This window comes from Hyla sarda, chromosome 10, assembly GCF_029499605.1.
Source record: "Hyla sarda isolate aHylSar1 chromosome 10, aHylSar1.hap1, whole genome shotgun sequence".
In the NCBI taxonomy this organism is placed as follows: Eukaryota; Metazoa; Chordata; class Amphibia; order Anura; family Hylidae; genus Hyla; species Hyla sarda.
The window spans coordinates 9,500,279-9,524,690 of NC_079198.1; the positions used below are offsets into that span (position 1 = coordinate 9,500,279).

General features: G+C 46.6%; 1 protein-coding gene and 1 long non-coding RNA gene across 3 annotated transcripts in view; one reads left to right on the forward strand and one right to left on the reverse strand.

Annotated features, from left to right (window-relative positions):
• The window catches only part of LOC130294685 (B-cell receptor CD22-like), a 15,032-nt gene extending 9,844 nt beyond the window's left edge, over window positions 1-5,188 (reverse strand). The window contains exons 1-3 of the mRNA XM_056544883.1: window positions 4,743-5,188; window positions 3,970-4,233; window positions 1,608-1,874 (exon numbers count right to left, since the gene is read on the reverse strand). Coding sequence (XP_056400858.1) covers window positions 1,608-1,874; window positions 3,970-4,233; window positions 4,743-4,770 — 559 coding nt within the window. The 5' untranslated portion in view covers window positions 4,771-5,188. The remainder of the gene's footprint in view (window positions 1-1,607; window positions 1,875-3,969; window positions 4,234-4,742) is intronic.
• On the forward strand, window positions 4,130-17,020 carry LOC130294686 (uncharacterized). Of its 2 annotated transcripts, none has more exons than XR_008848578.1 (3): window positions 4,130-4,259; window positions 6,015-6,070; window positions 14,056-17,020. It is a non-coding gene; the product is annotated as an uncharacterized LOC130294686 (long non-coding RNA). The 2 variants fall into 2 exon arrangements; XR_008848579.1 differs by lacking the exon at window positions 4,130-4,259 and adding an exon at window positions 4,667-4,749.
• Window positions 17,021-24,412: the final 7,392 nt, after the last annotated feature.

A 24,412-nucleotide genomic window follows, 5' to 3' on the forward strand; every position in this document is an offset into this window, starting at 1 on the left:
GTATCTCTATATACTTACATAGTACAGGTATCTCTATATACTTACATAATACAGGTATCTCTATATACTTACATAATGCAGGTATCTCTATATACTTACATAATACAGGTATCTCTATATACTTACATAGTACAGGTATCTCTATATACTTACATAGTACAGGTATCTCTATATACTTACATTATACAGGTATCTCTATATACTTACATAGTACAGGTATCTCTATATACTTACATAGTACAGGTATCTCTATATACTTACATAATACAGGTATCTCTATATACTTACATAGTACAGGTATCTCTATATACTTACATAGTACAGGTATCTCTATATACTTACATAATACAGGTATCTCTATATACTTACATAGTACAGGTATCTCTATATACTTACATAGTACAGGTATCTCTATATACTTACATAATACAGGTATCTCTATATACTTACATAATACAGGTATCTCTATATACTTACATAATACAGGTATCTCTATATACTTACATAGTACAGGTATCTCTATATACTTACATAGTACAGGTATCTCTATATACTTACACAATACAGGTATCTCTATATACTTACATAGTACAGGTATCTCTATACTTACATAATACAGGTATCTCTATATACTTACATAATACAGGTATCTCTATATACTTACATAATACAGGTATCTCTATATACTTACATAGTACAGGTATCTCTATATACTTACATAATACAGGTATCTCTATATACTTACATAATACAGGTATCTCTATATACTTACATAGTACAGGTATCTCTATATACTTACATAGTACAGGTATCTCTATATACTTACATAGTACAGGTATCTCTATATACTTACACAATACAGGTATCTCTATATACTTACATAGTACAGGTATCTCTATACTTACATAATACAGGTATCTCTATATACTTACATAATACAGGTATCTCTATATACTTACATAATACAGGTATCTCTATATACTTACATAATACAGGTATCTCTATATACTTACATAATACAGGTATCTCTATATACTTACATAATACAGGTATCTCTATATACTTACATAATACAGGTATCTCTATATACTTACATAATACAGGTATCTCTATATACTTACATAAAACAGGTATCTCTATATACTTACATAGTACAGGTATCTCTATATACTTACATAATACAGGTATCTCTATATACTTACATAATACAGGTATCTCTATATACTTACATAATACAGGTATCTCTATATACTTACATAGTACAGGTATCTCTATATACTTACATAGTACAGGTATCTCTATATACTTACATAATACAGGTATCTCTATATACTTACCTAATACAGGTATCTCTATATACTTACATAGTACAGGTATCTCCATATACTTACATAGTACAGGTATCTCTATATACTTACATAGTACAGGTATCTCTATATACTTACATAATACAGGTATCTCTATATACTTACATAGTACAGGTATCTCTATATACTTACATAATACAGGTATCTCTATATACCTACATAATACAGGTATCTCTATATACTTACATAATACAGGTATCTCTATATACCTACATAATACAGGTATCTCTATATACTTACATAGTACAGGTATCTCCATCAGGGCTGATTCTCCTCTCCCCACTGTATTTATAGCAGCACAGGAATAGGGCTCCATGTTCCAGGTGACATTCTTCACCGTAATCTCCTTTCCTCCTGTGTATGTTGATTTTGTTCTGTTCTTCCCTTTATACCATTCATACTTAGATACATCAGGATTGGAGACGCTGTTACACCGTAAAGTCACATCACTTCCTTCCATCACTTCTTCTTTCCCAATGATGGTGACAATCACATTTTTAGGAGAATCTGTGGAATAAAATGAAAAAAATATAATACTTTAAAGTGGTGCTTGAAAGTTTTCAATTTTTCTGCATAAATTTAACTTTAAGGCTCCGTGCCAGATGACTGGCGATGTGGGGCCGGAGGCTCGTGATCTTATCCCCAAAGGATAGGGGATAAGATGCCTGACCGCGGGGGTCCCACCGCTGGGGACCCCCGTGATCTTCCACGCCGCACCCCGTTAGCATCAGCTCCCGGAGTGTGCTCGCTCCGGGTCTGATTACTAGCGATCACAGGGACGGAGCATAGTGACATCACGGCTCCGCCCTGTGTGACGTCACGGCTCCGCCCCCTCAGTGTAAGCGTATGGAGGGAGCTGACACTAACAGGGTGCGGCGTGGAAGATCACGGGGGTCCCCAGTGGCGGGACCCCCGCGGTCAGGCATCTTATCCCCCATCCTTTGGATAGGGGATAAGATGTCTTATCGCTGGAGTACACCCTTTAAGGCCATGGCGTTTTTTAGTTTTTTCCTCCTTACATTTTAAAATCATAACCCTTTCAATTTTGCACCTAAAAGTCCATATTATGGCTTATTTTTTGTGCCACCGATTCTACCTTGTAATTACATCAGTCATTTTTCCCAAAAATCTATGGTGAAAGCAAAAAAAAAAAAATCATTGTGCTGCAAAATTGAAGAAAAAATGCTATTTTGTAACTTTTGGGGGCTTCCGTTTCCACACAGTACATTTTTTTCTGTAAAATTAACACCTTATCTTTATTCTACAGGTCCATACCATTAAAGTGATACCCTACGAATATAGGTTTCATTTTGTTGCACTTCTGGAAAAAATCCAAACTACATGCACGAAAATTAATATGTTTACAATTGTCATCTTCTGATCCCTATAACTTTTTTTACTTTTTTGCATACGGGGCGGTATGAGGGCTCATTTTTTTCGCAGTGATCTGAAGTTTTTATGAGTGCCTTTTTGTTTTGGTCAGACTTTTTGATTGTTTTTTATTCATTTTTTTATCATGTAAAAAGTGACCAAAAATACGCTATTTTGGACGTTGGAATTTTTTGGCGCGTACGCCATTGACCGTGCGGTTTAATTAATGATATATTTTTTATAGTTCAGAGATTTATGCATGCCCCGATACCACATATGTTAATTTTTATTTACACATTTTAAAAAAACAAAAAAATGGGAAAAGGGGGTGATTCAAACTTTTATTAGGGGAGGGGTTAAATCCTCTTTATTAACTTTTTTGCAATGTTTACGCTCCCATAGGGGACTATAACATGCATTACACTGATCTCTTACACTTTTCAATGCTATGCCATTGCATAGCATTGATCAGTGTTATAGCCGCTTTACTGCTCCTGCCTGGATCTAATTCATGGAGCAGTCATTTGGCGTTCGGATGCTGCGGAGGCAGGTAAGACACCCTCCTCGTGCGTCCTAGTTGAATGGGACACCGCACTTTCATTGTGGTGTTCCCGATCAGCCTGACTGATCTGCCGGGAAGCTTTCACTTTAGACTTTCACTTTCAAAGTTGATCGCCGTGTCTAAATAGTTAATGACGGACAACTGCTCTAAGTATACCGATTTAATAATTAACAGTATGATGGTAATATGTATGATGATAATATTCCTCCCTATATACTGGTATTATTGTTAATATTGGTCCAAGTTTACAGGATTCGGTCAGTAACAGTATGATGGTAATTTGTATAGTGATAATATTCCTCCTTGTATACTGGTATTATTAATAATATTGGTCTCACTATACAGGATTTGGTCAGTAACAGTATGACGGTAATGTGCATGGTGATAATATTCCTCCTTGTATACTGGTATTATTAATAATGTTGGTCTCAGTATACAGGATTTGGTCAGTAACAGTATGATGGTAATTTGTATTGTGATAATATTCTCCTTGTATACTTGTACTATTGATAATATTTGTCTCAGTATACAGGATTTGGTCAGTAACAATATGATGGTAACAAGTATGGAGATCAGTATAGTGTGTATCTCTGTATATATATATATATATATATATATATATATATATATATATATATATCCATAATAAAGATATCTCTATATACTTACATAGTACAGGTATCTCCATCAGGGCTGATTCTCCTCTCCCCATAAGATTTATAGCAGCACAGGAATAGGGCTCCATGTTCCCGGTCACTTTCCTGACTATGATCTCCGGTCCTGTATTCCGTAATCTGGTTTTCTTTTTCCCTCTGTTCCATTCATATGTAGATGGCTTTGGCTTGGAGATGCTGTTACACCGTAAAGTCACATCACTTCCTTCCATCACTTCTTCTTTCCCAATGACGGTCACAGTCACATTTTTAGGAGAATCTGTCGGATGAGATGGAAGGGATGCAGTGAGTTATATGAATCCTTCAAATAGAAAACTGTAGGACCAATGGTTTTAAACTGAGGCCCTCCAGATGTTGCAAAACATCAACTCCCAGCATGCCGTTGGCTGTCCGGGCATGCTGGGAGTTGAAGTTTCGCAAACATCTGGAGGGCCACAGTTTGAGACCACTGCTGTAGGCAATGAATGGCGGTGTCAGCGCCCGGACCCCTCAGATATTAACTTCTGATGAAATGTTAGATACACTTTAATAAGCACAATGGGGGAGATTTATCAAAACCTGTCCAGAGGCATAGTTGCTCAGTTGCCCATAGCAACCAATCAGATCGCTTCTTTCATTTTGCAGAGACCTTTAAAAAAATGAAAGCAGCGATCTGATTGGTTGCTATGGGCAACTCAGTAACTTCTCCTCTGGACGGGTTTTGATAAATCTCCTCCAATACATCTGTCTCTTTTGGATCCTGTAATCACATGTTGGGTGGACACATACCTGCTCTGTCAGTCACTAATGTCATCATAGGGGCTGCCTCCACTTTAACATAATCTAAAATGTATGATTACAGGGCTCTTAGTGTTATCAGGGCCGGCTCTACCTATAGGCTAGATAGGCACCCACCTAGAGCGGCCTCTCGAGCGGCCACTCTGCCGCTGCAACAAATACTACCAGCTAGCTTTTCTATGCCCCGGCCAGCGCAGCCCTGACCCTCCAACCTCAAGATGGAGGAGCACGGCACGCAGCCCTCCACTGAAGTCACCCGTCCTCCTCATAATGGAGGAGTGCGACCAGCAGTGATCCTCTCCCTCCCTCCCATGGGTGTAGGAAGCAGGGGGATGGTTGACGCACCCCCCCCCCCCCCCAAGAATGTTGCGGGAGAACTATAATGACGGGATCCCTGCCAATAGTAACCATCAGGGCAGGCAGTATTAGGGGGACCCGGACTGTCTACTTGCTACCTGTAGCCACTGGCACAGCGGCAGCTTGTTCCAAGTGACCCCTGTCCCTTTAAGCCTGAAAGAGGTATCCAGAATACCCAGACCATTACCTGCCTATTTGTTAATGCTTCCCCTCACCTAAAGGAACCACCCCACCACATGCCTCTCCCCATGTACCTCATGCCCTTTCTTCCATTAGCAACTGCCCCATACCCTATGGGAATACCCCTCATTCCCTGTAAGACCTCATCCCTGCCATATCTGACCCTCTTTGCACCCAGACCCCACCCCTTCTGATGTGACCCTATGTACCCTGCCCCCTCTGTGGTAATGGGACCTTCTAAACCTCCAGAACAGTGTTTTCCAAACTGTGTCTCCAGCTGTTTCAAAACTAAAACTCCCAGCATGTCCTTTGACTGTCCGGGCATGCTTGGAGTTGTAGTTTTGAAACAGCTGGAGGCACATGATTGGTAAAAACCCTGTGTTACAGCAGTGTTGCGGCAGGCTGTGTTCCTCCTGCAGCCTTGTCAATCGGCCATTTCATGTCCATGACCCTTGGACACGTTCATGCTGCTGGGGGACTCATCAGTGTCCCAGAAGGTATGGGGACCCCTAGTGGTGGGATATTTGGAGGCAGTTTTCTTCAACAAAATGTGAATTTGTTTTAAAAGAAGTACATTAGAAAAACGATTGTTTTGCCAAGATGTACAACATAAAAAGTTTTTATATTTGACAGTGCCCATGTAAGCGGTCAATGATATTGTACCCAGTCAACTATAATACTTACAGGAGATGCTCCATTGTTTAGATTTGTTTTGTCTTCCTCCAGGATATGTCACCGTGCACTGAACATCACTCCCATCATCCACATTTGAAGGGATAAATGTAAGAGATGATTCTTCTCTCCAGGATCCGTTGTGAAGATTCTCTGACCGATTTGTAACCTCCCTGGGTTTGTTCCATTGTATAGTAGGAGGACGGGAGCCGCATGTGTGATGTACAGAACATTCTATAATAATCCCTTCTCCACTTTCCTTGTCTTTCATACATAGTTACATAGTTAGTACGGTCGAAAAAAGACATATGTCCATCAAGTTCAACCAGGGAATTAAGGGGTAGGGGTGCGGCGCGATATTGAGGAAGGGATGAGATTTATATTAATATTCATATTAATATTCATATTAATATTTCCTGGAGAACCTAAAAATGATATCATAAAATGTTACATCAAAGTTTTAAAAACCTTTACTTACTTTAGGGGGTGTTAAATGTACTTATCCCCTTTACACAGTATAAGATTGCAGGGGTCTGACCATTGGGACCCTCCACATCCTCCAGAGCTTCTCTATGGGAGCTGCCAAAAGAAGCCAAGCGTTATACTCTTCTGCAGCTTCATAGTTGTTGATCCCTTGTGATGTGACACTTATTATGGTGATAAGGGATGGGTAAATTTAACTTGGAATACCCCTTTAAAGAGTACTGTCACCAAACTAAACTATTAGTATATTGTTTCTTATGTAATTATAAGACACTTTGCTATTTACTTGCTGTTAAAATTCTCAACCTTTATATGTTTTTAACCCCTTAAGGACTGAGCCCTTTTTCCTCCTTAAGGACTCGGCCATTTTTTGCACATCTGACCACTGTCACTTTAAACATTAATAACTCTGATGCTTTTAGTTATCATTCTGATTCCGAGACTGTTTTTTCGTGACATATTCTACTTTAACATAGTGGTAAAAATTTTTGGTAACTTGCATCCTTTCTTGGTGAAAAATCCCAAAATGTGATGAAAAATTAGAAAATTTAGCATTTTTCTAACTTTGAAGCTGTTACGCCTAGCGCTCCGGGTCCCCGCTCCTCCCCGGAGCGCTCACGGCGTCTTTCTCCCTGCAGCGCCCCGGTCAGTCCCGCTGACCGGGAGCGCTGCACTGTTTTGGCCGTTGGGGATGCGATTCGCACAGCGGGACGCGCCCGCTCGCGAATCGCATCCCAGGTCACTTACCCGTCCCGGTCCCCTGCTGTCTTGTGCTGGCGCGCGCGGCTCCGCTCTCTAGGGCGCGCGCGCGCCAGCTCTCTGAGACTTAAAGGGCCAGTGCACCAATGATTGGTGCCTGGCCCAATTAGCTTAATTGGCTCCCACCTGCTCCCTGCCTTTATCTAGTCTCCTCCCTTGCACTCCCTGGCCGGATCTTGTTGCCTTGTGCCAGTGAAAGCGTTTAGTGTGTCCAAAGCCTGTGTACCTGAACTTCTGCTACCCATCCTGACTACGAACCTTGCCGCCTGCCCCCGACCTTCTGCTACGTCTGACCTTGCCTCTGCCTAGTCCTTCTGTCCCACGCCTTCTCAGCAGTCAGCGAGGTAGAGCCGTTGCTAGTGGATACGACCTGGTTGCTACTGCCGCAGCAAGACCATCCCGCTTTGCGGCGGGCTCTGGTGAAAACCAGTAGCCTCTTAGAACCGGTCCACTAGCACGGTCCACGCCAATCCCTCGCTGACACAGAGGATCCACTACCTGGAAGCCGAATCGTGACAGTAGATCCGGCCATGGATCCCGCTGAGGTGCCGCTGCCAAGTCTCGCTGATCTTCCCACGGTGGTCGCTCAGCAATCGCAGCAGATTGCCCAACAAGGACAGCAGCTGTCGCAGTTGACCGCCATGTTACAGCAAATTCTGCCTCTGCTACAGCAGCAACCATCTCCTCCGCCAGCTCCTGCACCTCCTCCGCAGCGAGTGGCCGCTCCTAACCTCCGCTTGTCCCTGCCGGACAAATTTGATGGGGACTCCAGACTCTGCCGTGGATTTTTGTCTCAGTGTTCCCTGCATATGGAGATGTTGTCAGACTTGTTTCCTACAGAACGGTCTAAGGTGGCGTTCGTAGTGAGCCTTCTTTCAGGAAAGGCCTTGTCTTGGGCCACACCGCTCTGGGACCGCAATGATCCTGCCACAGCCACAGTCCAGTCCTTCTTTGCTGAAGTCCGAAGTGTCTTTGAGGAACCTGCCCGAGCCTCTTCTGCTGAGACTGCCTTGCTGAACCTGGTCCAGGGTAATTCTTCCGTTGGCGAGTACGCCATACAATTCCGTACTTTTGCTTCTGAACTATCCTGGAATAATGAGGCTCTCTGCGCGACCTTTAAAAAAGGCCTATCCAGTCGCATCAAGGATGTGCTGGCCGCACGAGAGATTCCTGCCAACCTCCAAGAACTCATCCATTTGGCTACCCGCATTGACATGCGTTTTTCTGAACGACACCAAGAGCTCCGCCAGGAAAAAGACTTAGATCTCTGGGCACCTCTCCCACAGCATCCTTTGCAGTCTTCGCCTGGGCCTCCCGCCGAGGAGGCCATGCAAGTGGATCGGTCTCGCCTGACCCAGGAAGAGAGGAATCGCCGTAGAGAAGAAAATCTCTGTCTGTACTGTGCCAGTACTGAACATTTCTTGGTGGATTGCCCTATCCGTCCTCCACGCCTGGGAAACGCACGCACGCACCCAGCTCACGTAGGTGTTGCATCTTTTGGTTCTAAGTCTTCTTCTCCACGTCTCACAGTGCCCGTGCGGATTTCTCCTACAACCAACTCCTCCCTCTCAGCCGTGGCCTGCTTGGACTCTGGTGCCTCCGGGAATTTTATGTTGGAGTCCTTTGTTAATAGATTCAGCATCCCAGTGACCCGTCTCGTCAAACCGCTCTACATTTCCGCGGTCAACGGAGCCAGATTGGACTGCACCGTGCGTTACCGCACAGAACCCCTCCTGATGTCTATCGGACCCCACCACGAAAGGATTGAGTTCTTCATTCTCCCCAACTGTACCTCTGAGGTCCTCCTCGGTCTGCCTTGGCTCCGGCTTCATTCCCCCACCATTGATTGGACCACCGGGGAGATCAGGAACTGGGACTCTGCCTGCCACAGGAAGTGCCTCTCCCCCCCTCCCAGTCCCATCAGGCAAGCCTCTGTGCCTCCCCATGGCCCCCGTCCTGGTGTCACACTGCCCCGTGCCAGGCCTCGCCCTCTGCCCTCCCTCCCCATTCCCACTCCTGCTGTACTGCCTGCCGTTGAGGAAACCCTCCATTCTTTCCCGGTGTCCTCATCCCAGGGGAGGCAGTTACCGGACAAAGAGAAGGGGAGACCTAAGGGGGGGGGTACTGTTACGCCTAGCGCTCCGGGTCCCCGCTCCTCCCCGGAGCGCTCACGGCGTCTTTCTCCCTGCAGCGCCCCGGTCAGTCCCGCTGACCGGGAGCGCTGCACTGTTTTGGCCGTTGGGGATGCGATTCGCACAGCGGGACGCGCCCGCTCGCGAATCGCATCCCAGGTCACTTACCCGTCCCGGTCCCCTGCTGTCTTGTGCTGGCGCGCGCGGCTCCGCTCTCTAGGGCGCGCGCGCGCCAGCTCTCTGAGACTTAAAGGGCCAGTGCACCAATGATTGGTGCCTGGCCCAATTAGCTTAATTGGCTCCCACCTGCTCCCTGCCTTTATCTAGTCTCCTCCCTTGCACTCCCTGGCCGGATCTTGTTGCCTTGTGCCAGTGAAAGCGTTTAGTGTGTCCAAAGCCTGTGTACCTGAACTTCTGCTACCCATCCTGACTACGAACCTTGCCGCCTGCCCCCGACCTTCTGCTACGTCTGACCTTGCCTCTGCCTAGTCCTTCTGTCCCACGCCTTCTCAGCAGTCAGCGAGGTAGAGCCGTTGCTAGTGGATACGACCTGGTTGCTACTGCCGCAGCAAGACCATCCCGCTTTGCGGCGGGCTCTGGTGAAAACCAGTAGCCTCTTAGAACCGGTCCACTAGCACGGTCCACGCCAATCCCTCGCTGACACAGAGGATCCACTACCTGGAAGCCGAATCGTGACAGAAGCTCTCTGCTTGTAAGGAAAATGGATATTCCAAATAATTTTTTTAAATTCACATATACAATATGTCTACTTTATGTTTGCATCATAAAATTGACAAGTTTTTACTTTTGGAAGACACCAGAGGGCTTCAAAGTTTAGCAGCAATTTTCCAATTTTTCACAAAATTTTGAAACTCGCTTTTTTTCAGGGACCAGTTCAGGTTTGAAGTGGATTTAAAGGGTCTTCATATTAGAAATACCCCACAAATGACCCCATTATAAAAACTACACCCCCCAAAGTATTCAAAATGACATTCAGACAGCGTTTAACCCTTTAGGTGTTTCACAGGAATAGCAGCAAAGTGAAGGAGAATATTCACAATCTTCATTTTTTACACTCGCATGTTCTTGTAGACCAAATTTTTGAATTTTTGCAAGGGGTAAAAGGGAGAAAATTGTTACTTGTATTTCAAACCCAATTTCTCTCGAGTAAGCACATACCTCATATGTCTATGTTAATTGTTCGGCGGGCGCAGTAGAGGGCTCAGAAGGGAAGGAGCGACAAATGGTTTTTGGGGGGCATGTCACCTTTAGGAAGCCCCTATGGTGCCAGAACAGCACAAAAAAAACACATGGCATACCATTTTGGAAACTAGACCCCTCGGGGAACGTAACAAGGGGTAAAGTGAACATTAATACCCCACAGGTGATTCACGACTTTTGCATATGTAAATTTTTTTTTATTTTTTTCCTAAAATGCTTGGTTTCCCAAAAGTTTTACATTTTTAAAAAGGGTAATAGCAGAAAACACCCCCCAAAATTTGAAGCACAATTTCTCTCGATTCAGAAAACACCACATATGGGGGTGAAAAGTGCTTTGCTGGCGCACTACAGGTCTCAGAAGAGAAGGAGTCACATTTGGCTTTTTGAAAGCAAATTTTGCTCTGGGGGCATGCCGCATTTAGGAAGCCCCTATGGTGCCAGGACAGCAAAAAAAAAAACACATGGCATGCTATTTTGGAAACTAGACCCCGTGGGGAACGTAACAAGGGGTCAAGTGAACCTTGATACCCCACAGGTGTTTCACGACTTATGCATATGTAAAAAAAATATATATATATATTTACCTAAAATGCTTCTTTCCCCAAAAATTTTCCATTTTTTAAAAGGGTAAAAGCAGAAAATACCCCCCAAAATTTGTAACACAATTTCTCCCGAGTACGGCGATACCCCATATGTGACCCTAAACTGTTGCCTTGAAATACGACAGGGCTCCAAAGTGAGAGCGCCATGCGCATTTGAGGCCTGAATTAGGGATTGCATAGGGGTGGACATAGGGGTATTCTATGCCAGTAATTCCCAAACAGGGTGCCTCCAGCTGTTGTATAACTCCCAGCATGCCTGGACAGTCAGTGGCTATCTGGCAATACTGGGAGTAGTTGTTTTGCAACAGCTGGAGGCTCCGTTTTGGAAACCGTGGCGTACCAGACGGTTTTCATTTTTATTGGGGATGGGAGGGGGGCTGTGTAGGGGTATGTGTATACGTAGTGTTTTTTACTTTTTATTTTATTTTGTGTTAGTGTAGTGTAGTGTTTTTAGGGTACAGTCACACGGGCGGGGGTTCACAGTAGTTTCTAGCTGGCAGTTTGAGCTGCGGCAGAAAATTTGCCGCAGCTCAAACTTGCAGCCGGATACTTACTGTAAACCTCCGCCCATGTGAGTGAACCCTGTACATTCACATTGGGGGGGGGGGGGGGGGGGAGAAACATCCAGCTGTTGCAAAACTACAACTCCCAGCATGTACGGTCTATCAGTGCATGCTGGGAGTTGTAGTTTTGCAACAGCTGGAGGCACACTAGTTGTGAAACACCGAATTTGGTAACAAACTCAGTGTTTTGCAACCAGTGTGCCTTCAGCTGTGGCAAAAGCTACAACCCCCAGCATGTACGGACAGCGGAAGAGCATGCTGGGTCTTGTAGTTATGCAACAGCTGGAGGCATACTACTTTGTCTGGGGATGCTGGGGATTGTAGTTATGCAACAGCTGGAGGCACACTGGTTTGCTACTTGTTTCACAACCAGTGTGCCTTCAGCTGTAGCAAAACTACAACTCTCAGCAGTCACCGACAGCCAACAGGCATGCTGGGAGTTGTAGTTATGCAACCAGCAGATGCACCACTACAACTCCCAGCATGCACTTTAGCTGATTGTGAAAGCTGGGAGTTGTAGTTATACAACAGCTGAAGGTACACTTTTCCATAGAAAAAATGTGCCTCCAGCTGTTGCAAAACTATAAGTCCCAGCATGCCCATAAGGGAATGCTGGGAGTTGTGGTGGTCTGCCTCCTGCTGTTGCATAAATACAGCACCCAGCATGCCCTTTTTGCATGCTGGGAGCTGTTGCTAAGCAACAGCAGGAGGCTGTCACTCACCTCCTGCTGCTGCTCCGGGCACAGGCCAGTCCCGCCGCTGACGCCGCCGTCGCTCCTGGGGCCCTGATCCCAACATTAACGCCGGGGATCGAGGTCCCCAGCTCCCGGTGTCCACGTCCCGCACCCGCTCACATGCTCCGGAAGAGGGGCGGAGCAGGTTTCGGGTGTGACACCCGCAGCAGGTGCCCTGATTGGTAGGCCGGTAACCCGGCCGACGAATCAGGGCGATCGTGAGGTGGCACCAGTGCCACCTCACCCCTGCTGGCTATGGATGTTTGGGGCCGTCAGAGACACGGAATCTGCCGCAGATCGCTGGACTGAATTGTCAAGTGATCTGCGGCCATTGCCGACATGGGGGTCATCATGACCCCCCTGGGCGATATGCCGTGATGCCTGCTGAACGATTTCAGCAGGCATCGGGCACCGGCTAGCGGCGGGGGGCCGGGATTTGACAGGACGTACTCAAACGTCCTGAGTCCTTAAAGGGGTATTCCGCCCCTAGACATTTTATCCCCTATCCAAAGGATAGGGGATAAGATGTCAGATCGCCACGGTCCCACTGCTGGGGACCCACGGGATCCCTGCTGCGGCACCGCGCTATCATTACAGCACAGAAAGAGTTCACTCTGTGCGTAATGACGGGCGATACAGGGAACGGAGCCGCGTGACGTCATGGCGCCGCCCCTCGTGACATCACGGCCCGTCCCCTTAATGCAAGTCTATGGGAGGGGGCGTGACGACCGCCACGCCCCCTCCCATAGACTTGTATTGAAAGGGGCGGGCCGTGACATCACGAGGGGCGGAGCCGTGACGTAACGATGCTCCGGCCCCTGTATCGCCCATCATTACGTGCAGAGCGAACTCGCTCTGTGCTGTAATGTTAGCGCGGTGCCGCAGCGGGGATCCCGGGGGTCCCCAGCAGCGGGACCGCAGCGATCTGACATCTTATCCCCTATCCTTTGGATAGGGGATAAAATGTCTAGGGGCGGAATACCCCTTTAAGGACTTGGAAAAGGGGCCGTTTGAGTACATCCTGCGTCCTTAAGTGGTCAATGTGATTGAAAAAACCGCCACTAGGTGGCTCTGTTCTGTTCCCTGCCGCAAGTCAAACTGTTAGTTTGGTCTCCTCCTGGCCTGGCAGAAGACCAAACTCAGGAAGTGCATGCGGGGCATGGTGAGGCACAGCTCTCACAGGCGTCAGTGACATTGTGCCTGCTGGGGAACACCCACTTTCTCTTCTCCTCACACAATGTGAGCAAGGGGGAAGGTATGATACACAGCTTTTTAGAAATTATGGTTTGATGACAGGTACTCTTTAACATTCAATAAACACTGAGCCAAAAATCTTCAAGCAAAAAAAAAAAAAAATAATAATGTAAAATTCAGCCTTGAGTACATACAGGATGGATGGAGACATGGGGGCAGCATCCAACTACATAGGGCTTGTGGGTTTTCTGTTTCTTAAAAAAGAAATCACTTATTAGTATTAATAAAATATTTACCCTTCACAGAGAGATAAACAATCCAATGTTTGTTTTTTTCATATGCATTTGTGCCTTTATGTTCTGCAATTCCTGGATAATAATATTTGTTCCCATCTCCTCTCCTCACAGGGTCTATCCTCAGGGTACAGCCCTTCTCTCCTGGGACCACTGAGGTTCTGTTTCTGTATTCCTCCAGTACTGATGATGGATACTTGGTGTTCAGGATCTCTGGATAACGTATTCTATCATATAAATACCATACAGTGCTGGACGGTTCTGAGATCCTTTTAGGATGATATGTACAAGGAATCTCCACACAGGAGCCGATCAGAGCAGTGACTTCATCAGGGAACGTCCACCGCTGACCTACAGAACCCAGATAGAAACCTGGAGACAATGACAGGACATGAGGTCGGGGGTCACAATGTTTCTTTCTATCTGGTTACATTTGCAGAGTTTCTGTTACCTTGAAAGACGATGAGAAGAAACATCTGATTTATTCCAGACATTCTCTACTGCTTGTTGGTGACATCCACATCTATTCATGGACTCATCTCCTGCCAGATCTGAGGAACAAATATGTCACAATACAGGAGAAAACCTCACATATAACAATGGTTACAATTACTATAAGCTTTGTTATATACAGTACATACAGCATCTATTATCAGAGCCACCAGGGGAATTATTCCAGTTCTGTACATTCTCTACACCAGGTATTAAGGACCCTACCTTAGTCTATGACATAATCTTCTTTCTACAGTGATCCCTGAACCCTACAAGGGCCTCAGGTTACACAATTTTTGGTCTTTTCTGGACCATTATAACTGTAAACCAGATACAACATACAATGTGCAGACAGTCCAGATCTGTGATACCTGTCAATGGCCGGAAGAACCGACCAATCAGAATGGGCATTCAGTGGTAAAACCCCTGTATTACTGAAGTGTATGCACTGACTGGTGTCTGGTAGGGCCCCCCTACAGTACAGGGAGGTATTACATGTTCTGTACTCTTTACCTGTACCAGGGTTAGCTGCTCCTTTGGACATCAGGTGGTGGCGGCTCCATGTAACTTTTTTTTAGGACATTTCGTGTACTGTACAGGACCCTGAAGAAGCTCCTGTCCTCTACATAGACAGTGATTACAGCTCCCAGCAGATCTTTCTTACTTTTATAAATAAGGATTGCTTTATCTATATTAGTTTTATACTCACTTTTATTCATACCTATTTTTGGATGACATTTTGTGGCCTCAGGACCAATTACCAGGTTTCCGTAGAGTTATGGCCTCAGGATATAAGATCAGAATGGTATCAACGTACAATGGTCATCCTGGACCTAAACAATATTCTAACTTGAGGGACCACTAGTTTAGTAGCTTGTTTTGAGACTTTCTTGCTCCCCATCAGAGTCCTGTTAATCGCCATGGTTGGCCACAACCAGTCAGCGGTGCAATTTTCAGTGATATCGCCCTCCAGAGTTTGTCTGAACTTACAGGGGTGTTCCCTATCTGTGTGCTGCAGCCCAGGGAATGCAATGGTGATTTGTAGTGGGATCTAGTTGGCTATTGAGTTTTATAGAGACAATGTATAGAAAGAAGGGAGGCACTCGCTATTCAGCTGATTCGTTCCTTGGATCAATTTCTTTATCTTTGGTCACACAATAACAGGATAGAAGGAACGCTGGACAAATGGAAACAGGTGTGATTACAGCCGTTTCACGCCTTTCCGGGCCCTTCTTCTGACCATCAGTGTGTAATGGCACTGAAAGATGTCAAGGCCTTTTATGACAAGGTTCTGACAGATGGCATCAGAAGATGCTTCATACAAAGGACATAGAAGAGCGGGGACTAAGGGAATCCCTGTCTTGTGCTATTACAAATGACGAAGGGAGAGAAAAGCAAATTGTACACTCGAATATGGGCTTGGGATCATGAGCACAGTGCCATAATACAAGTTTCATCTAGGCATCTGTCATCCCCTTATGATGTCCCACCGCGGCCCCTCAATGCAAGTCTATGGGAGGGGGAGTGACGGCTATCACGCCCCCTCCCATAGACTTACATTGAGGGGGTGGGACGTGACTGTGTTAGGGGGCGGGGCTATGACGTCACAAGCTCCCACACCTGCTCCAGCTTTTGGAACAGTTTGTATCAAATGCTGAGCAGAGGAGTACCCCTTTAAGGAAGCCCAAGTCCACCCAAAGAAAGGCCTTCTCCTCATCAAGGGAGAGCAATAAAAGTAGGATGTTATGTGCATGAGAAGACACTTAAAGGGGTATTCCAGGCAAAAACATCTTATCCCCTATCCTTAAACATGAATGGAGGGGTCGTGTCATTACGTCACATCTCCAGTCCTGGAAACCCGGAGCTTTCCAAAACTACAGACGCAGCCCTGCATTGAATGCGGGTGCTGCAGGCAGATCGCGGGGGGTCTCAGCAGTGGCCCACCCGCGATTAGACATCTTATCCCCTATCCTTTTGATAGGGGATGAGATGTTTTTGCCCGGAATACCCCTTTAAGCCCACCTGATCAGGATGGACCAAGGATGCCATCAGGGTAGCTAGTCTACTAGTTAACAATTTAGCGAAGAACTTCACATCTGAGTTAACCAGTGATATTGGGCGATATCTAGAGCATAGAGTCGTATCCTTCCCTGCCTTTGGGACCACTGTAATTAAAGCCCATAGGAAGGACTGCGGGAGGGAGGCTGCGTCAGAGGCATTGTAAAATGCAGATAAGAGAGGAGCGGACGGTCCCACATAAAGAGTCTTATAGAATTTGGCCTTGTACCTATCAGGTCCTGGACTTTTGTCTGCAGGCATAAATGCAATCGCCAATTCCGACTTTCCTGAAGATATTTGTAGAAAAAGGGGAAAAAAAGCAACAAGGGGTGCGCCTCTAGTGAGGACCATTTCAAGGTGGACTAAAGCAGAAACAAAGAGGGGTCCTTACCCTTAGGTGTTGCCCTCAGAGCACAACACCTATGGTGGCGTCTGGGAAGAAAGGTAGCCGGACCGCTGCCATGAGGAGCTTCCCGGAGTGACGTCATTCTACTCGGTGGAGACACAATGTGGAAATATAAAAGCGTTCCTCTGAATAAAGGCGCTGGTCCCCCAAGAATTATGATAAGGTTTATTTGCAATGCATTTCAATCCCAAACTGGGATGTTCATCAGGCATACGAAGATGAAGATGATGAAGATCCCAGTTCGGGATTGAAACGCGTTGCAAATAAACCTTATCATAATACTTGGGGGACCAGCGCCTTTATTCAGAGGAACTCGCTTTTATATTTCCCCAACTTTTCTGAAGAGAATGGCGCTTCCGAGGTGAGAATGGTCTATGAAAATGGGGGGGGGGGGGGGGGGGCAGTGGAGGAAATGTAGTGGTGTAAAGAGGTTGGAGAGAACGTTGTGGATGATGGGGGGTAGGAGGCTGGGCAGATTTACAGGAAGACTTCATAAATCTCAGGGGTCAGTTGGGAGAGGGCATCTGAAGAGTTATAGACTACAGTAATAACCTGCAGCACGATGGTCTTTGTACTTCACATAAACACTCTGAACATAGAAAAGAGAAGACCCTGCCCTTCCTTACTGTCATCTCCTTTTATTTAGTTTATTGTACATATTAAGAGTAAGAACATTTTTCTTTAAAGTAGAACTATAGTGGGTGCAGGGGTAGCAGTCACACCAGGGCCCTGGTGCCGGAAGCTACAATTCACACCAATGACATTGACCAACATACCGGTTCTAAGAATAGAACAGCTTATTCATTTTAATACTAAACACCCTGAAGTGGGGTTATACTTTATAACATTATTAGTACAGTTTGTGACTTTTACACAACTTCTGATAGATCTGACTTCATAAAAAAAAATCCTAAAATTACCGTAAACATCTCTCCCCAAATAATAAAACATCACATCAGCTCATAAATATTTCAGTTCTCCAAATCTGCATGAATAGTGAGCAATATTGAAACTAATTCAACATACTGCTGATTTACATAGACTTCCTATTGCCCTTCTATCATTATATCTAGAATATACACCCAGACCCTGTGTATCAGAACTTTAGACATGCCAAGTTTTTTATTTTTTTTCCATTATGAATTTCTATGTTAAAGTTATACATGAACATTAAAAGTTACAAGTATCTGTGATAGATGTGCTTTCAAAGAGACAGCAGTCGGCACAACCTGCTTCTGCTATGGTGTATGTGGGTGGTCAAGCTGCTCTTGAAGGTTGAGATCAGTGGTTCGGTAATGGTGGTGCTCAATCTCAATGAGGTGTAGGCGAATAAGCCACGTAATAAAGAGGAAAAACGAGAGGCCACTCACCAAGTCCGTGCTTGGGAGCACGGACTTGGTGAGTGGCCTCTCGTTTTTCCTCTTTATTACTTGGTTTATCTGTGATAGATGTATTAATTGCTATTATTATTATTCTAAATGGAGCCTGTTGACCACCGCACAAAGTGGCGGCCGACACACCTTCACCATGCAGGTCTATGACAGAGCTGGAGATTGCCAAGTCCAGAGCTCCGTCTCTCCAATAGAGCTGCATTGAGGGGTTCGACACATCCCATTCAGGAGAGCCGGGGCACTGGGCAGGATTTTGAAGGAGGTCCCAGTGGTCGGACCCCCACGATCTGACACTTATCCCCTATCATTGGGATAGGGGATACGTTTTTCTATCCCGGAGAGCTATAATGTTGGGTGTTGTAGTCCCTGAAGAGTAATTGTAGACCTAATTTAAAGATAATTGTAACCAATAAGACACCACACAGCAACAGTGATATTAGGCATACATATATTATACATATTTGTGCATTAGATGGCAAAATACAATTTTTTTTTGTAAAATATTTTTAAATCATATTAGAGAAAGTGATATCCCCCTTAGGTCCGACCAGCCTGTAATCCTTTTTTTCAGCCTGCAAGTTCTCTATAACTTCAGAAACCTCCTCACCCCTAGAAAAACTCTAATAATAAGCAACAACAACAATAAGAAACATAAGTGTCACGATGCCGGCTGGCAGGAGGTGGATCCTCTGTGCCAGAGAGGGATGGCGAGGACCGCGCTAGTGGACCGGTTCTAAGACACTACTGGTTTTCACCAGAGCCCGCCGCAAAGCGGGATGGTCTTGCTGCGGCGGTAGTGACCAGGTCGTATCCACTAGCAACGGCTCACCTCTCTGGCTGCTGAAGATAGGCGAGGTACAAGGGAGTAGGCAGAAGCAAAGTCGGACGTAGCAGAAGGTCGGGGGCAGGCGGCAAGGTTCGTAGTCAGGGGAGATAGCAGAAGTTCTGGTACACAGGGTTTTAAACACACAAAACGCTTTCACTAGGCACTAAGGCAACAAGATCCGGCAAGGAAGTGCAAGGGAGGAGGTTAGATATAGTCAGGGACCAGGTGGGAGCCAATTAAGCTAATTGGGCCAGGCACCAATCATTGGTGCACTGGCCCTTTAAGTCTCAGGGAGCTGGCGCGCGCGCGCCCTAGAGAGCGGAGCCGCGCGCGCCAGCACATGACAGCAGGGGACGGGAACGGGTAAGTGACCTGGGATGCGATTCGCGAGCGGGCGCGTCCCGCTGTGCGAATCGCATCCCCAACGGCCATGACAGAGCAGCGCTCCCGGTCAGCGGGACTGACCGGGGAGCTGCAGGGAGAAAGACGCCGTGAGCGCTCCGGGGAGGAGCGGGGACCCGGAGCGCTAGGCGTAACAGTACCCCCCCCCCTTAGGTCTCCCCTTCTCTTTATCGGGTAACTGCCTCCCCTGGGATGAGGACACCGGGAAAGGATGGAGGGATTCCTCAACGGCAGGCAGAACCGCAGGAGTAGGAATGGGGAGAGAGGGCAGAGGGCGAGACCTGGCACGGGGCAGTGTGACACCAGGACGAGGGCCATGAGGGGACACAGAAGCTTGCCTGATGGAACTGGGAGGGGGGGAGGGGCATTTCCTGTGGCAGGCAGAGTCCTTAATGACCTTAGGGGGACCGGATACAGGAGGAACCACAGGGTCACGGCAGGGAGTACTGGGAACCGGTTGAAGGCAGTCCTTGGAACAAGAGGGACCCCAACTCTTGATCTCCCCAGTGGACCAATCCAGGGTTGGGGAATGGTGTTGAAGCCAGGGTAGTCCAAGGAGAACTTCAGAAGAGCAATTAGGAAGGACAAAAAATACAATCTCCTCGTGATGAGGTCCGATGCACATTAGGAGGGGCTCCGTGCGGTAACGCACGGTGCAATCCAACCTGGCTCCGTTGACCGCGGAAATGTGGAGTGGCTTGACAAGACGGGTCACCGGAATGCGGAATTTATTCACAAAGGACTCCCGAATAAAATTCCCAGAAGCTCCAGAGTCCAGGCAGGCCACGGCTGAGAGGGGAGAGCTGGCTGAAGTGGAAATCCGAACAGGTACCGTGAGACGTGGAGAAGCCGACTTGGCATCAAGAGACGCCACACCCACGAGAGCTGAGTGCGAGCATGCGTTTCCCAGACGTGGAGGACGGATTGGGCAATCCACCAAAAAATGTTCAGTACTGGCACAGTACAGACAAAGATTCTCTTCCTTACGGCGATTCCTCTCTTCCAGGGTCAGGCGAGACCGATCCACTTGCATGGCCTCCTCGGCGGGAGGCCTAGGCGCAGATTGCAGTGGAGAGTGTGGGAGAGGTGTCCAGAGATCTAAGTCTTTTTCCTGGCGGAGCTCTTGATGCCTCTCAGAAAAACGCATGTCAATGCGAGTGGCTAGATGAATGAGTTCATGCAGGTTAGCAGGAGTCTCTCGTGCGGCCAGAACATCTTTAATGTTGCTGGATAGGCCTTTTTTAAAGGTCGCGCAGAGGGCCTCATTATTCCAGGATAGTTCAGAAGCAAGAGTACGGAATTGTATGGCGTACTCGCCAACGGAGGAATTACCCTGGACCAGGTTCAGCAGGGCAGTCTCAGCAGAAGAGGCTCGGGCAGGTTCCTCAAAGACACTTCGAATTTCCGAGAAGAAGGAGTGTACAGAGGCAGTGACGGGGTCATCGCGGTCCCAGAGCGGTGTGGCCCATGACAGGGCTTTTCCAGACAGAAGGCTGACTACGAAAGCCACCTCAGACCTTTCAGTAGGAAACTGATCCGACATCATCTCTAAGTGCAAGGAACATTGCGAAAGAAAGCCACGGCAAAACTTAGAGTCCCCATTAAATTTGTCCGGTAAGGACAGGCGGAGGCTAGGAGCGGCCACTTGCCGCGGAAGGGGTGCTGGAGCTGGCGGAGGAGATGGTTGTTGCTGCTGTAGCTGCGACTGTACTTGCTGTAGTTGTGACTGGAGTTGCTGTGTCATGGTGGTCAAGTACGACAGCTGGTGATCTTGTTGCGCTATCTGTTGCGACTGCTGGGCGATCTGACGAGCTTGCTGGGCGACCAGCGTAGGGAGGTCAGCGACAACTGGCAGAGGAACTTCAGCGGGATCCATGGCCGGATCTACTGTCACGATGCCGGCTGGCAGGAGGTGGATCCTCTGTGCCAGAGAGGGATAGCGAGGACCGTGCTAGTGGACCGGTTCTAAGACACTACTGGTTTTCACCAGAGCCCGCCGCAAAGCGGGATGGTCTTGCTGCGGCGGTAGTGACCAGGTCGTATCCACTAGCAACGGCTCACCTCTCTGGCTGCTGAAGATAGGCGAGGTACAAGGGAGTAGGCAGAAGCAAAGTCGGACGTAGCAGAAGGTCGGGGGCAGGCGGCAAGGTTCGTAGTCAGGGGAGATAGCAGAAGTTCTGGTACACAGGGTTTTAAACACACAAAACGCTTTCACTAGGCACTAAGGCAACAAGATCCGGCAAGGAAGTGCAAGGGAGGAGGTTAGATATAGTCAGGGACCAGGTGGGAGCCAATTAAGCTAATTGGGCCAGGCACCAATCATTGGTGCACTGGCCCTTTAAGTCTCAGGGAGCTGGCGCGCGCGCGCCCTAGAGAGCGGAGCCGCGCGCGCCTGCACATGACAGCAGGGGACGGGAACGGGTAAGTGACCTGGGATGCGATTCGCGAGCGGGCGCGTCCCGCTGTGCGAATCGCATCCCCAACGGCCATGACAGAGCAGCGCTCCCGGTCAGCGGGACTGACCGGGGAGCTGCAGGGAGAAAGACGCCGTGAGCGCTCCGGGGAGGAGCGGGGACCCGGAGCGCTAGGCGTAACAATAAGACAAGAAAAGGTGGGAAAGAGGGGGGTGTGGGGGGGGAGGAGGATACAGTTGCTAAATATCATTGGTTTAATTAAAGTTTAAATTTAATTAAAAATTAAAGCTATAAAATAACATGATCGTATTACTTACATGTCGTGTCGCTCACTGTGACTTCTCAGAAAGCAGAAAAGTAAGACGCGGCTCTCTTCTCTGTTTGGCATTTGGGGAAATTAAGATATGAATTTAAGGAAGTGATATGTGCCACGCTTTCTTCTGCCAATTAATATATTTATTACATTGATAAGACGACTGTTGCTGTGGTGACCGGATCCAGTCATTTTTCCGCCACGATGTCCCGTCACTGTATAACGTCCGCAATGAATTACGGGCATATACGGGTGCAAACGGGCAGTTACAAAATCCCATAGGCTGCAATGCGATTTAGTCTCGGCCGTCAGGGGTTTTGTAACGGCCGGGTTTCGACGGAAATCGTGACGGAACATGCGACGGAACTTCTATAAAGGAAAAATGACTAGTGTGAAAGGAGCCTTAGTATGGTTGAAAAAAGACATAGGTCCATCAAGTTCAAGCAAGAAATTGAAGGGAAGGGGTATGATTGGATGAAGGGACTTATAATCATAGTTGTTGGAGATGGCAGTCCAGCTGGTCCTATAAATGTTCGATTGGTAACAAATATGGTAACTGGACAGATTAACCCCTTAAGGACGCAGGGTTTTTCTGTTTTTGCCCCTTAGTTTTTTCCTCCTTACTTTAAAAAATCATAACCCTTTCAATTTTGCACCTAAAAATCCAAATCATGGCTTATTTTTTGTGCCACCAATTCTACTTTGTAATGACATCATTCATTTTACCCCACAATCTAAGGCTAAACCCCCAAAAAAGAATCATTGTGCGACAAAATTGTAGAAAAAACACCATTTTGTAAGTTTGGGGGGCTTCAGTTTCTACGCCGTACATTTTTCAGTAAAAATGAATTTTCTCTTTATTCTGTAGGTCCATACAAATAAAATGATCCCCTACTTATATAGGTTTGATTTTGTCGGACTTCTGGAAAAAATCATAACTACATGCACAAAAATTAATACTTTTAAAATTGTCATCTTCTGACCCCTATAACTTTTTTATTCTTACGTCTACAGGGCGGTATGAGGGCTAATTTTTTGTGCCATGATCTGCAGTTTTTGTATTTATGGGACTTTTTGATTGCTTTTTATTAATTTTTTCATGATCTACAAAGTGACCAAAATTAAGCTATTTTGGACTTTGGAATTTTTTTGCGTGTACGCCATTGACCGTGCAGTTTAATTAACAATATAATTTTATAGTTTGGACATTTACGCACGCAGCGATACCACATATGTTTATTTTTATTATGGTTACATATTTTTTATATGTAATTTGGGAAAAGGGGGGTGATTTAAACTTTTAATAAGGAAGTGGTTAATGTGTGTTTTTAAACTTTTGTTAACATTTCTTTTAGGTTGCGTTCACACTGCGGCGCTAGGGCCGCGGGGCACTGAGCCGTCACCATTGACGGCTATGCAGTGCTCACGGAATCCGTGCAAAGAATGAACATGTTCTTTCTTTGTGCGGAACAATTTCAGCAGCAGAATTGTCCGCCGCTGAAATTCCGCAGTGTGAACGGGTCTCACGGAGACCAATTCACACTAATTTAAGTTCACACCGTGGAGTTCCGCTCATGGAATTCTGCGGGAATTCCGTAGTGTGAACACACCCTTAGGAGGAATCATTTGATTCCTCATACAGATCAATATGGTTCCATAGAACCATATTGATCTGTGTGCTCTGTGCTCGATTGATAAAGCCCTGGCCCTGCCGCAGCAGCAGGAGAGGTAAGCCCTCCAGCTACCTCCGCTGTGGATCTCGCTGTGGGGGGGCGATCCACCCCACTGGACCACCAGGGAGCGTTTAAATGTCCCTTTAGACGCCGCAGTCAACTTTGAAAGCGGCGATCTAAAAGGTTAATAGCCGGCCGTGTCAGGGTTAATAGGAGCCCACGTCATACAACGGTTGCCGGCTCGTCCTTCGTCAGCAATCGATTAAAGAAGTGTTGCAATATGGTGAAGTCATTCCTGAGAAACCCTTGGTGAGTGTTTGGGCGACCATCATCCTGCTGAGAAATGCCAGTCGCATCTCCTGCCAACGCATGAAACCACAGGAACTGTTAGTGTCCCTCGTATTACTACTAGTAGTGACCATCTTTCTTATGCGATGTCTCAGGTCGGGCAGTGTGTTGCTCCACAGCAAAGATGGAATTGTAGCGCTCACCACCA